The sequence below is a fragment of the Periplaneta americana genome, chromosome 14 (genome assembly GCF_040183065.1).
Source record: "Periplaneta americana isolate PAMFEO1 chromosome 14, P.americana_PAMFEO1_priV1, whole genome shotgun sequence".
In the NCBI taxonomy this organism is placed as follows: domain Eukaryota; kingdom Metazoa; phylum Arthropoda; class Insecta; order Blattodea; family Blattidae; genus Periplaneta; species Periplaneta americana.
This window is the reverse complement of record NC_091130.1, coordinates 96,105,153-96,120,122: the sequence shown is the minus strand read 5'-3', so window position 1 is coordinate 96,120,122 and position 14,970 is coordinate 96,105,153. Positions and strand designations below refer to the sequence as shown.

The following is a 14,970-nucleotide window of genomic DNA, read 5'->3' as shown; positions in this document are numbered from 1 at the left end:
CAAAATATGTTGACTTAGCTGTGTTAGATAGTCACTAGGCCTACACAGCAACATAATTCTATATCTGGAGTTCATATTTGCTCGTTATGGCATACCAAAGTCACTAGTATCTGATGATGGTCGACCTTTTAATTCAGCACAGTTCAGATCATTTCTACATGACTGGAATATTGAACAAATCCATATCACAATCTAATTGTCAGGCTGAAAGCTTAGCTAAAACTGTAAAGAACTTGTTAAAGAATTGTCTGAAACATAACACTGATCCTTGCTATAGTGCTATGGTACTTCCAAAACCAATCTTCAAACTCCTGCACAATCACTAATGCCGAGAACTTTAAGCATCAATGTACCAATTACAGATAAAGAATTGAAGCCTAGTACAGTACAACTTCTATGATCCATTCCTTGATTAATTTCTGTTGGTTATTCATCACCAAAAGAAAGACCTCAATTTTTAAGTGGCACATAGTGATGACTTATATAACATCCATAACTTCACAACATATGCTAAATTTTATTTGGTTATCTGTCAAAGTTGAATAAACATTCTCATCCCTCTTGCACTATTGTATCGTAAAATTTTCAATGAATTTTTAAATACTTATATAGTCACAATCATGTCATGGTATGAAAGAAAAATTTCACAACCTCGAGCAGGATTCGAACCTGCGACTTCCTGTACTCCGGTCAGGCGCTCTACCAACTGAGCTATCGAGCTTGTTTCACGCCAAAGGCTCGAAATTCTCCTCTCATACTGGCGACTCTGTTATAGAGTACTGTCCATAGCGTCTGATCTAGTCAGCACTGCTTATGGGTGGAAAGAAACATTGTAAATATAAACTTCATCTTAAGATGTTGGATGACGTATATGATTGTGACTATATAAGTATTTAAAAATTCATTAATATGTCACATCAATGGACGCATATACGTCATCAAACATCGTAAGATGAAGTTTACATGTAAAATTTTCATTATGCACCCACCCTGCCCAAATATTTCTTAGTGATTAGTAAACTTAAAATGGGAACAAAAAAAATGAAAGAGGGTGAGACTAACATAGCCTAAAGCCATACCTTTGATAAAAGCAGTTTCTTGTGCGAGTTCATTTCTTACACATATGAGGAAGTTACTAGTAAAATGTAATAACATTTACTCAACAAATATTGTAACTATACAAAACAAGTGGGAAAGCTCTTGGAAATTGATAGAAAACCTGAAAACAAGCAAAAAAGGTCATATAAATATATGGTCAATTTCACTTAGTTTTTTAGTTAGAGTCATTGTTTGTGGTGTTATTGTTGTTTAGTCAACTGTCCAAAGACAGGTCTGAACCTCAAAAGTGATATCAAGAAGGCACTACTTATGAGGCAACTAGGCCTGGAGGTAATGGGGTAGGGTGGCCAGTTTCTTTCCCCCTCCATTTCATACATCACCGACTAGCTACATAATACACTAGTCAGACTTCAAATGCATATAAACAATTGTTCTTCTTCCACCACATATCAAATGAGATTACTGCCTGATAATAAATGTACATATCAGCCAAAACCTCAATCAGAGGACATCTGTGATGCTAAAGTTTACTTTACAATGTGCAATACTTTTTTCTTATATAGTATTTTTTTTTTTAGTATTTATTTATGTAATCTGGTAGAGATAAGGCCATCAGGCCTTCTCTGCCCCTCTACCAGGGGATTACAACTATAATATGAAGAATAAAATTACAATTAATATTAAATTTACAATTACAATTACAATAAAAATTAAAGTACGACAAGATTATCTGATTAATGAAAGCTAGACAATTTATCATAGAAGTTAAGAACAAAGAATATTTTTGTATTTACTGAATTACAAATTAAACCTAGAATAACAAAATTCTATAGTGATGAAATTACCATATATTGAGATATTTTGTGATACGATTAAGAGAACTATTTACAAGAAACCATGTTTGAACGAGTCTCAATTACTGACCAAGTGCCTAGTAAGTTTGTGTTTGAATTAAATTTTATTTCAACAGTCCCTGATGCTAGCAGGTAACGAATTCCAGAGTCTTGGCAGGGCTATTGTGAAAGAGGATGAGTATGAGGAGGTACGATGGGATGGTATTGTTAGTACTGTTTCATGGCGAGAGCATGTGTTCAGTTTGTGGTGGGAAGAAAGGTAAGTGAAGCGAGACGACAGGTACAAAGGAATAGAAGAGTTCAAGATTTCGAAAAGAAGGAGAAGTGAATGTAAATTTCTTTTCTTATCTAGTTTAAGCCAACCTATTGTTTCCAGGGATGGAGTAATATGATCATATTTACGAACATTGTTTACAAAACGTACACAAAAGTTTCGTTTTGTTGTCACTGGAAAAGTCAGTCAGTAAAATGTCAGCATAGTCAAAATAGGGAAATACAAGCGTCTGCACAAGGGACTTTTTTAAGCAAGAGGGAAGATGAACATTTACCCTTTTTAGGCTAGAAACTTCAGAAAGTTCTCAAAATGGCCACCAGGCTTCTGAGTGCTACATCACTGACTGCCTTACTTTCTCCCATATTCCAAGTGTCTGCCATATCTGCTGACATCCTTCTTCAAGTCAATGGCAAGGGATTTCCATGTTATGAATAGGTCTGGAATACACAATGACCTTTAAATGATCCCATAAGTAGAAATCCAATGGATTGAGGTCAGGAGAACTAGCAGGCCAGGATGTCGGTTCCTCACGGCCTATTCATTTATTAGGGAATCGCTGATTTAAAATTGCTCAAGCAGCAACAGTAAAATGAGGTGATGCCTCATCATGCATGAACCACATGCGCTGAATTAAGTTCAGGGAACTTCTTCCAACAAAACATTTAAGTCATTTGTTAAAAAGTCGCAGTATGATATTGCTGTTAATGTTCCAGGTAAAATGAAAGGACTGATTGTGTCGCCAATTATTCCAGCCCAAACTTAATGCTGAACTGTTGGTGTCTGTTACCAAAACTGCTTTGGGATTTCTGTCAGCCCATACATGAATATTGTGAAAGTTCTGCACTCCATTTCTGGTTAACTTTGCTTCATCGGTTAAGATTATAGCAGAGAGAAAGTATTGATCCTGAACAAAAGCTTGTTGTAACCAGGTACAAAATACTGCTCTGGGTGGAAAGTCAGCTTCACTAAGATTTTGGACCCTTTGAAAATGATATGGATAAAGGAGTTGTTCTCGTAGACTTCTCCACACTGCCATATGACTCACATTCTCAATTGCTCCTACTGTATGTCTGGTGCTGCTCCAGCTAATATCCCCAATATGATTAAGTCTCGTTCCTCTAAGTTAGGTGTTCTGGTGCTCCTTAGTCTTCCACCATCTGAAACACGTTTTATAAAAAGAGTCCAGTGCTGTAGTTGGGCCGGTATGCCATACCGACTAAAATAAAAACTCGCTGTTACCATACTGCCAAAAAATATAAACTCGAAAACATTCATTATGTTCAACTAGTCTTTAATATACTTTGAAATCTCATATCTTTTGTTTAAACACTTGTAAATTCGTTGTTTTATCGAAAACCATTGTCTGGCGCGTCAAGAATAGTTGTGATCTGTTAATTTAAGCTTGCAGATCGTCGTAATATTTCTAATGAATAGGCCTACTAACCTGATGAAACGGCGCCTCAATACTGAAGCCTCCAGTAATAAGTAAAGAAACTTTAAATAAAGATCTAAATACGCAAGATTAGCTAAAATTACGATGTCTGTTGATTTTGTTCAGAATATGACAATAGTCTGTCATGGCCTTATCATGGATGAATCATTCTTGGCCTTATTATGAGAGATCTAATAATAATTCCAGAAGCTTAAAAGCATACTGTACTGTAAGATCTTTGAATCTTGGTACATTCGCCAGCATCTTATATTGAGGAGTCATTCTCTGCTTAAAAACAGAAATTTATCAAAGATAGTGAGCTACACAGCAGGACAAAGATGGTTGAAACAAATCCTAGTCAATTTTACGGAAACCTGACAGAAAACTTCAACCAGAGGCTTATTAACGCCACACAAGCATCCTACTTACATTGACAATCTAAGATTAGTAATACAAAATGGAAGACATGTGATATGAACATTTCCATCTTGAAGATAAGCGAAAGTACATACAGACCTTCAGGGAATATATCCATACTGACTTCAATGTGAAACCATAAGAGCTTTTTAGTTTATTACATATAATAGGTTCTATTCAAATTTCAACTTCAGAATGTGAAGGCACATTACTGTAATGAACGATATCTGGACTAAGAAAAGGAATACTCATCTAGTAAAAGAAGTTTCAGGGTTTTGTTCCCAAAAATGTGTTGAGCCATCAGTGTCAGCATTTAACCCCATGCCTCATGTGCAATTGTGGCTGCAATCTGGAAGAAGGTCTGTAGAGGAGACTGCATGCCTATGAAACAATCTTGAAAAAGAAGTGCACTAGGAGCCTGTATGGAGTCTGTTGTAACCAAGGAGATTTCAACAGCACGTACCCCTTAAATTTTTTTTCCAACTACAGCACTGAAAGAGCCTGTTTCCACAAGACAGTCAAGTATTCTTTGGAATGTCTTGTTGTTGGGTAAATTCTATTGGGAAATTATCAGCATACAAATGCTTTGCTTCATTTGCACTGCAATTAGCTTGTCCATACATAAAGTTCATTTCTGCCATTTCCTTATTAGAGTACTCCATTTTGATTACTAGTTCTAATATAATTAATTATTACACTCAAAGTAACAAATTTTCACAATTATCAATAAAAGTTCTAGCATATGCCTCATGTTCATTTTCTTATGGCAACTGTATTTGACTTTGAATACAAAACAAATCAATGACGTGAATACAGAAAAAAATTACATGTGGCTTGTTTATCATTACAGATATTATGTACACCACAATCACTGTAACTAAAAAAACCTGGCAAAAATGACAGTATCTTTATATAAACTTTTTTGCTTTTTTTTCAGGTCCTCTATTAATTCCCTAGAGCTTTTCCACATGTTTTGATACACTTTGTATATACAGAAGAAATTATCATACCACACAGCGTTTAGCACTGGACTCTAAAATTTTTTATATGCTGTTCTGTGCAATTCTGCCTTTGTAGCTCACCCCTTCAATTAATTGTAGGAGAATGCAGACAAAAGTATTAAAGTAACCAAAGCACTTTAATGGCACAAGATAGATTTAAGTGCATTAAAATTAATTAGAAGGCTTACCAGTAATCCAGATTGTCAGCTTTTTAGATTAATAAAACTGTTCACTACATTCAACCCATTAAAATGGTTAATCGAAATTTTACTGTATTGCCGAACTTTCAGAGTAAGGCTGTTCCACAGTAAGTGATCACTACGTGCTAAAAATAAAAAATTAATCGAATTATACATATTATATATAATTTTAAAGCCCAATTAATGTATTTTTCAGATCTATCCTTTTTATGTTGAGTTATTCTTTTTCTTGTCATTTTAACTTTGATAGACTTGTTTTTTTTTTGGGGGGGGGGGGAGGGGATATCGATTTCACTGTGTCATTGCTACTATAGGAATTGAAATCAATGGTGTCCCGTAACATTTTGACATAGGGATGCTATTTTTTAAATGAATAAAATACAGTAGTCTTCTTTCGTTATATGTGGGAGTTGCGTTCCTCCAAATAGCTGCTTATTGATGAATGTTTGAGCTGAATTTTCTTTCTAATTTCCTTGTAGCATAAGTTATAAGGATATTTACCGAGCCAAAGCCTGGCAGTGTTTACATAAAACACGAAAGACGAAAGTGCATACGAGACCGACTATACTGTTGATAATACAGTAAATCAAAATAAGCTTCATAGTTTTCTTTTACATTTAACAGTATTTCTTCAGGCAGCGAATTTGCAAAGATGGTAAACTGTGTATAATCAAGCAACTCAAAAGTTTCAATTTGGAATTTTCAGAAAAATTTTGAATAAAATCAATTCTGATAACGTGCAGGATTTCATTGAACAATCGCCTATACACAGTTTTCTTATCCTCTCCAGGAATTTCATCTAGCCATGCTCTTTCAGATTGAGGATAATTTTCAGCAGCAAAATCATCCATGTGTTCCCAAAATTCCTGAAAGTAATTTCTCAGTCCTTGCTTGTACTTCTCGAAATTAAGAATTTCTGTTTTACAAAAAGCAACATCTGTTGCAGAGTGTGGGAATATTGCAGTGAATAATATTAGCAGAAAATAAATCAAAATCCTTCAGTAAACTTACAGCCCTCGTGCACAAATGACAGTTTCGTGCCCTCGTTCACAATCTTCATTATCCATTATTAATTCAAATAAGCATTCCAACTTTGATGATTTAGAGAAAAAACTGGAAAATTCAGCAATATTAGTGAAGATCACTTTTACTTGTTTCATAAAATGGCACAAAGAGTTAAGACGAGGTTTAATAAATCTGTACGTGTAGCGTACACAAGAATCGCTGGCTTACAGTGGCTGCGAAATTTTGCATGTAAATCATTATTTTCTCCTGCCATCACAACCGCTCCAGCATAGGTTTCAGCAATATCTTTATCATTGCAATCAAAATCGTTAATGACTTCGAGATCATGTTCAAGGAGAGCATTTGCATCCTACCATGCTGATGTCTGTTAATTTTTAAACTCCTCCTATGTCGCCATCTTCTGTTATATATCGCAGAATTGAAGATAACTGCGATTTCATGCTATGTCAGAGCTTTCATCCAGAATTAAAACTACGAATGGCGCTTTACAATGCTCTTTTCTAATTTTATTATCCATGAGACTTCGCCACTGAAAATATCAAGTCACTCTGAAATTTCTGAATTGAAGGTGAAATGAAACGAAACATAGTGCAGTATTCTATGGATGTTTTCAGTAAACTGTCGTGCCTTGCAATCTCGTTAAAAAATTTGTCTTTATTCTTTGAGGATTTACTTTCGTCATGACCTCTAATGCAAGACCTAATTTTCCAAGACCCATACAGAATGGCCAAGAATTGTTTTGTTCTGTCGAACAAGTTCGCTATGCTTTTTAATAGAAAGCCTATACTGATCACTTAAAGCAAATTCAATACTTAGGGATTTGACAAAGAAACACAGTTCTTTTTCCACACTTGTTGTGACTTGCAGAGTCTTTGTGTCATTTCCTGGATCCATAAATATTATTTAAATCACTACAATCTGTATCATTCCACACAGATTTTTCACGAGAAACTAAACAAAGGTGCAAAAACGTTTACTCATCTCTATACGTCTACAGCCAGTTTTATCATCATTAACAACACATTTCCGATTCGGCAAACTTACCTGCAGATGCGAGTCTTAAATCACATAGGTTATTCTGTCACTTGAAAGTTGTGGCAAAATTACACATTTAGGGCCTATAGTTATACAGAATGTTGTAGGTTAACTTAAAAGGTACTATAAATAAAGCACAGCTCTCACAAGTAACTTTTAAAAGTATTACTATTAGCAATAACAAAGTACGTCACGCAGCAAAGTTATAAAACACACAGAAAAATTTAATATAACACGCGCGTCGCCAAATGCAAAACCTAGATCACATCCCTTGGTAACAGTATAAATGCCGTTCTTCCACTCAGCAGTTGCCTGTTTTCATATAGCTCAACTCTGATGTGACGTACACTGCCACATTTTGCCACGCAGGTGCAGAACAGTTTTGCGTAATCTACATCGCATCCTCTGGACAGTGACGTTCTTCCACTCAGCAGTTGAACATTGCCTTAGTCTGTCATACTCCTACCAATGTGACATACACAGTCACATTTCTTGGGAGTAAGAACTCGCCGTTAATAAATTGGCATGGACGTGCATCTTTGTCACTTCGTGTAATATATTTCCATTGCTGTAGCAGTGACATTTAAAATTTGGAAATAATCTTAGAAAAATTCAGGGGATGGGACACATCACCTGCATCCATGCATGCTACGCTCCTGATGGTAATTATTTTACATATTTGACAACTAAAAAATGTCCCTTCCACAACAAAAGAAAACTTCAACTTTATTTGCTATGTCACAAGATCATTGCAGCAGGTTGTGGCTGGCACCCCTGATATTTTCCATTGATAACTGCCTGAATGTGAAAATAATTTGAGATAAGTGCATCTATTAGACAAATAATTATTTCTTAGACTTTATAAAGTCAATTGTTAGGGAAGGGACAAATGTTAGGGAAAGGACAATAATTGTTAACAATTGAGGCCATCAAATGCAAAACTCGCCTTATCCAGGTAAAGTGATTTGTCAGAAAACAGGAAAAACCGTTATGGATATGGACAGTTTTGCATTTGATAGTAGTTTTCTGATCTCTATGGAAGAGGAATTAGACAAGATTTGCACAAACCGATTATATCAGTAGATAGAGAGCTGCAAGAAGTACAACATCCCATATGTAACTCATTTTTTTTTTATTTCGAATAAGGCGAGTTTTGCGCTTGATAGCCTCCATTATTGTTAAGAAGAGACAACAGTGGAACACATGTGATTTATCATAGCTATGACACATCCTCTAGAATATTCCATCTTTACTATACAACCCAGTACAGACTATAAGCCTTAATATGTACGTAAATAATTAAAAATATATTATATGTAAATACATTTTATTTAAAAAATAGGTAATAATTATTGTGGTAACACCACATTGTTTTCTAATAAGTTCAATAATGGTTACCCATTAAATAGGCATATACATTTTCAAAGTGAGAATTCATTACTGGTATCTCTTAAGACAGGATGATAGGGTATGATTATTTCAATATGCAGTACAGAGTTCAAGGACTAAATTACGATTAAGAATTAGTAATTTTTCAGTAACTGCCAATCATTGGAAATATATTTCTAATCCTGAATTTTTTTTTCACAATACAGTCTATATCTCTCACTATAAATCGATCTGTGAAAATGTTTATGCGCTTTAACTTAATTTAGAATGAATATATTTATTTCATATTCTCCAATCTGGAGAATAAACCACCTATAGAAAGGTGGGTAAAAATGCGTAACAAGCTGAAGGAAGACGAAGAAAGTAATACTAACTATAAAGCAAAAGAAAATGAACGTAAAGAACAGAAACATGTAGATTGGGGGGGGGGGGGGCAAAAAATACAAGTGCCTGAAAGCCCAAAAAAAGGGAGGAAACGAAAGCAAAGGGCACAAAAGAGATAATCAACTGAAGGTTCTGCTGTGATGCCCTATACCTCTCAGTCATTAGGACGAGCAGTTCATAGGGTAAAATCAGTTTTACCAAGTTCACCAGGAAAAAATTGAAGGTTTTGAACTCACAGTTGTATGATATATCGTCAAAAAAACAGAGTGAACTAATTTCTCAGTCTACTCTCAAAAAATACAAATTGTCAGATTCAATTCACAAATATTCTTTAAGTGAAGATCTAATAAAGAAGATAGAAGATTTCTGCCACAGAGATGATGTTAGTGAGGTTTAAAAAAAGGACGCATCAGCTACTATGGCTATTTGCGCCCTTTAGAGAGAAATGATGTAAGTCAAATACTTCCCTGGTGAGAAGGATGTGGGGAGAAAAAAAAATAATAAAGAGAAGAAAACCCTTCAAAAAGGGCGTCTGAATTCCAATATCAAGGCAGTTTATGTCCTATTCAAGCACGAATATGGAGATGTGAAAACTGAGAAGACAAAATTTTACAGTCAACATCCATTAAGTTAGATGTCTTTATAACTACCGTACTACACAAGACCACGAAGTTTGCTTACATTGGTATTATGAAAATACTGACCTCTTGAATGGGCTAAAAAATAAGAAAATCAGAATCTTGCTTAAATAACACTAATACTATTCTAGAAGCTAGCTTGTGTTGGAATCCTTCTGAATCATACTATGACAGGAGATGTAAAGAATGTGGTTGTAGAACTTCTTTGTGACAAACTCCATAGAATCTGTGACCTGATGAAGAAATCAGTGTCAGATTTTATCAATCAAACTTCTTCAATGTGTCAGATGAAACAAAATTAAGCTTTTGCCTTCTTATATGTGAGGATCGAAGTGTTCTAAATATAAAGGCTGTGCCTGTTCCTACTATTGACAATTGAGGACATCATGACTTTAATGATGCATTACCAGTCACAGATTGAAAATTTTTCCATTTTTATTAATATTATATGTGAGATACTTAATTTAAGCTGAACACCAGCAATTATTGAGAGAGAGAATCATTTTGTATTGCCTGTGCCCTAAATTGTCCCTTCCCTAACACAGTCAATGTCCCTTCCTAACAGTGCACCCGAAGTGTAAAGCCTTCATAATTTTTTCTACATTAATGCAATACACTAATCTTTCTCCAATTATTACTACATGCATGTGACAATCATTCGATTTTGTATTATATGATTCTCTGTTATAGTTGCTGTGAAATTAAAATTTACATTTCATCTTAATTTTTTTTTTTAATTTCTATAGGCCCTTCCATAACTAATTTTCAGAAACTTATTAAATTATACTTTGGAACTTTTGATGTATTATTAGTAGCAGTACTTACGTTAAACAATGTGATTTATAGATACTGCTCTTTCAACTATTATTTCCTGCATAATGACCCTTCTGAGTGTCTCATCCCTAACAAAGTACATATTGTGGAATGGCCCAGAACAAAAAGCAAATTGAAAAATGGCATAGTCAAAGTGCACATTATTATAATATACATGAACAAAAGGCCATTAACTATATTGCCACCAGATCATGTAGCCTATTTTATAAGAAAATGTTTGTCTAATAGGTTACCAGCTATCAAAGAAAGATTGAAGTGTTAAAGGTCATATATAGGCCCTAATACAAGATTGCAATGACAATCAATATAGAGGAACTAGAATACACTTAAAATTTATATCTAATATCAGTTGTCATAAATATAATCTTAATAAAAGCGTTAACCGATCTAATAGGGTTGTTCCAGCACAGCAGCCCAATGTGTTTTCCTACAAGACTAGAACTGATTCCGAACTAATACTTGAACTCCCAGTTCCCTGTTCCAACATGCTTCAGAATTCATTCAGAACAAGTGAAATTGGTTCTTGATTAAGAGCAGAACTGGAATTCTGAACTGTTGACGCATGGGCAGATGGTTTAATCTTAAGTTATGGTTAAAATGCTTCAACATTAGGCAGGTTAAAATAAAAAAATTGTAGATCATGAATGATTTGGAAGGTGACTGTGATATATTTTATCACGAATAAAGTTCGGAAGATTAATATAATTTCAATATAAGAAACTCAGAAGGCTTTGAAAGAATAGTTCAAGAAACGTTCCAACAATGTAAAATCCCAAACTAGTTCTGAAACCATACACAACTGGTGCATGCATCAAAAGTAGTAGGTATTAGTTTGGAACGCGTTCTGAATTACTTGCTGGAACAAACATATAGACTCACAATGTACCAGTTCTGAATATTGAGGTAGGCCTAGATTATGTAAAGGGAAATGATCAAAATCTAAGTTCGAAAAGTACTCAAAGTTAGAATTATATCACTAGATCAGGAAGAGAAGTACCGTAATGAAACCTTAAAAGCTGTATCTATAATATTAGAATATTTAATTCCGCTTAATTAATATATATTTTAGTTTAGACTTGAGAATAAGGATTTTAAGATCACGTTGTCATAAAAGTTCATTTTAAGATCATGTTGTCACTAAAGTTCAACTGTCATATCAAATTGTGATAGCATCTCTACAGTATTGTATTTTATGTCCCATTCTGCATGACATAGTTTCATGTTAATAAATTATTTATTAACTTATTTAAGTCTTTCTAATAAAAATTTAGATAATAAAAACAGTAACCTTTTCTGCTTTTTCTCTTGTAATTTTGATTCTCTTTTTTTTTTATATAGAGATAACTACAAGGAATGAGTTACACAGCAGACAAGGTCAAAGAATGAACAAAAAAAAAAATAATAATAATAAAAAGTTAGGCCTATATGATTTGTGCGACGCTTTAGTAAATACAGGTACACTGTAAAAATCACACTGGAAAATATGTCCTTCGTATGTAGACAGATTACAATTAGCCAATCATCTATTTCCTTGATACAGCATCGTAAAATAACCCAATAAAATAAAAAATCTATTTACTCCTCGAATATTGAACCATGCTAATGGCTTCATTGCCAAATGCAAGGCACTAGACGACGACAACAACATATTGAACCAACCAATATGGGTTTCTATACACTGAAACTTTCCAAGCTAGTTATTAGAAAAAAAAACCATTTAACTTTTAATAATACAAATGCTCAATTACTACTTCCGTGTATTTAATGTAACACAAGATACCAATATATTTCTCCAATAAAAGAATATAACAAAAAACAAATAGGTATTCCTTAAACCAGTCTTTTAAAACCACAGTACCATTACCTACAAAAAATTAAAATGGATTGACATTTGCCTAACAACATATTTCACGTCCATTCATGCATGTCCATCACAAGTTCATAATTCAATACATTTATGAATATGTTCTGAATATGTTTATGGTATTAGTTTAAAATAATGATCACAGTTTACTTAATCCATGACTGGCAAGTCACGCTCCTAGTTTCTTTTTTAGATTCTCAGCCAATTTGTCCATGAAGGCGAAAGTTTCCAAGTAATCTGAACGCTGGACGTTTGCCATACCCTTAATACAGATGGCAAGATCCTTGGTCATGAAGCCAGATTCAATAGTCTCAACGCACACAGCTTCCAATTTCTCTGCAAAATTTTCCAGTTGTTTATTATTGTCCAGTTTCGCTCGATGTGAAAGACCTCGGGTCCAGGCAAAGATGGAGGCAATAGGGTTGGTAGAAGTCTCTTTTCCATCCTGATAAAAGCGATAATGTCGTGTTACAGTACCATGAGCTGCTTCTGCTTCCACAGTCTTACCATCAGGACACACCAGCACTGAAGTCATCATTCCAAGAGATCCATATCCTTGTGCAACGGAATCGGACTGCACATCTCCGTCATAGTTTTTGCAAGCCCACACAAATCCACCATCAGACTTCATGGCATAAGCCACCATATCATCAATCAGACGATGTTCATACCAAATATTTTGAGCTTCGAACAAGGGTTTGTATTTTGTGTCATACAATTCCTGGAATATATCTTTGAATCTTCCATCGTATTTTTTCAAGATGGTGTTCTTAGTACTCAGATAGAGTGGGTATTTCCTATCTAGTGCAAATTTGAAAGATGAGTGGGCAAATGCTGTAATAGACTCATCAGTGTTGAACATACCCAGTGCAACACCTGGTCCCTTGAAGTCATGAACAGTATGAACTATGCCGTTAGCGTCTCCAGTAGAAGGGGTCCACTTTAATTCAAGTTTGCCTGCTCCTGGTACAACGAAATCAGTGGCCTTATACTGATCAGCATGAGCATGACGACCGATGATGATAGGTTTGTTCCAACAGGTCACCAATCGAGGAATATTCTTACATATAATAGCTTCACGGAACACTGTTCCTCCCAAGATATTCCTAATTGTGCCATTGGGGGACTTCCACATCTTCTTCAAGTTGAATTCTTCAACTCTTTTCTCATCTGGAGTGATTGTTGCACATTTTATACCTACATTGTATTTTAATATAGCATTCGCACAGTCGATTGTAACTTGGTCGTCTGTCTTATCTCTGTTTTCGATTCCAAGATCATATGTATGAAGTTCAATATCAAGAAACGGCAAGATGAGCTTCTCTTTAATTAAATCCCATATAATTCTTGTCATTTCATCTCCAAGAATATCCACCACAGGACCAGCTTTTATTTTACTCATGTTTACTACAAAAGTTAATGGGCGTAATTAAACTCTGTACACTACTAAGCCACGCACACAAACACAATCTTCGAATTCCTAACAGCACTTTGCTAATCCACTTCCTTACCGGCAGCAGACGAGACAATCACTAAAATTACAAGTCACTGCTGAAGTGCTGACCAGTGACCTTATTTCTTAATGTCGTAACGTCTACGTCACTATGTAGAAAATTCAACGTCCAAAACTAACGTCAAATTCCGAACTATCACAGATAACTTTTAAAGATCAAACACTGCCCACAGATAGACTTATGAAATATCGGTATATAAGCAAATGTGTATTTAAATAAATAAGAATATTTCAAAAGTCAAGGAAGATAAGATAAACGCTTTACAGATCGATACGGACAAAGCTTATATAACGTATGACAGCTCCATACTCAACCAACGCAACATCAGATGATTCACACAAGGACACAACGAGCTAGAATGAGTTTATAGAGTGGCTGTTGCACTGACAAGTGAGGCAAACTGAAAGTTCGTCCGCCATTAAAAAAGGTACGCACTTGAGAGGATAAAAAAGGTGAGAGCGATCCAAGGGGAAATGCTTGCAAGCGATGGGACGGATGTTACATCAAACTACACCTTTTGTCCCATAATTCTCCGCGAAATACCGCCAAGTATTTAATTTTGCTACAGGCTGTTATTTCACATGGCGAAATTTAAATGTCTCATTCAAATTTTAACAATGATCAGTGTTGCGTTTGTGGTGTAACAGCTAAACCAAAATCTTCAGGTAATGCCGTGACCTTTCATATCTAAGCATTATATTGTTATATTTATGTATAGTGAATGGAATTGATATAATAGTATGTAGGCCTAACCATTATGGCTTACGTTCTTTACAGATTTCCCAAAGATTTAAGTCGTAAAAATGAATGGCTAATATTTATAAACAAGTCAAATTGGCAGCCAACGGCAAGAAGCGTTATTTGTTCGCAACATTTCCTGGAAGAATGTTTTGACAGGTCCTCCTCCTGCTCTAGTGTTACTACAAGAATTACTGTAAAACTTTGACAAAAGTTATAAAAGATGCAAAGAAAATGTATCTGAATGAAAAAATACAAAATTCATATAATGAGATTAAAACTATTTGGGATATTATTAAAAATGAAACTAA

The 14,970-nt window shown here is 34.8% G+C and overlaps 1 protein-coding gene across 1 annotated transcript; it reads right to left on the bottom strand.

Moving 5' to 3' along the window:
* Window positions 1-12,283: 12,283 nt before the first annotated feature.
* On the bottom strand, window positions 12,284-14,342 carry Idh (isocitrate dehydrogenase [NADP] cytoplasmic). Its single transcript, XM_069845815.1, has one exon. The coding sequence runs from the start codon at window positions 13,807-13,809 to the stop codon at window positions 12,577-12,579; it is 1,233 nt and encodes a 410-aa protein (XP_069701916.1). The 5' UTR covers window positions 13,810-14,342; the 3' UTR covers window positions 12,284-12,576.
* Window positions 14,343-14,970: the final 628 nt, after the last annotated feature.

Excerpts from the sequence above, each read along its gene's own strand:
- Idh (XM_069845815.1), bottom strand. The coding sequence starts at position 13,809 with ATGAGTAAAATAAAAGCTGGTCCTGTGGTGGATATTCTTGGAGATGAA.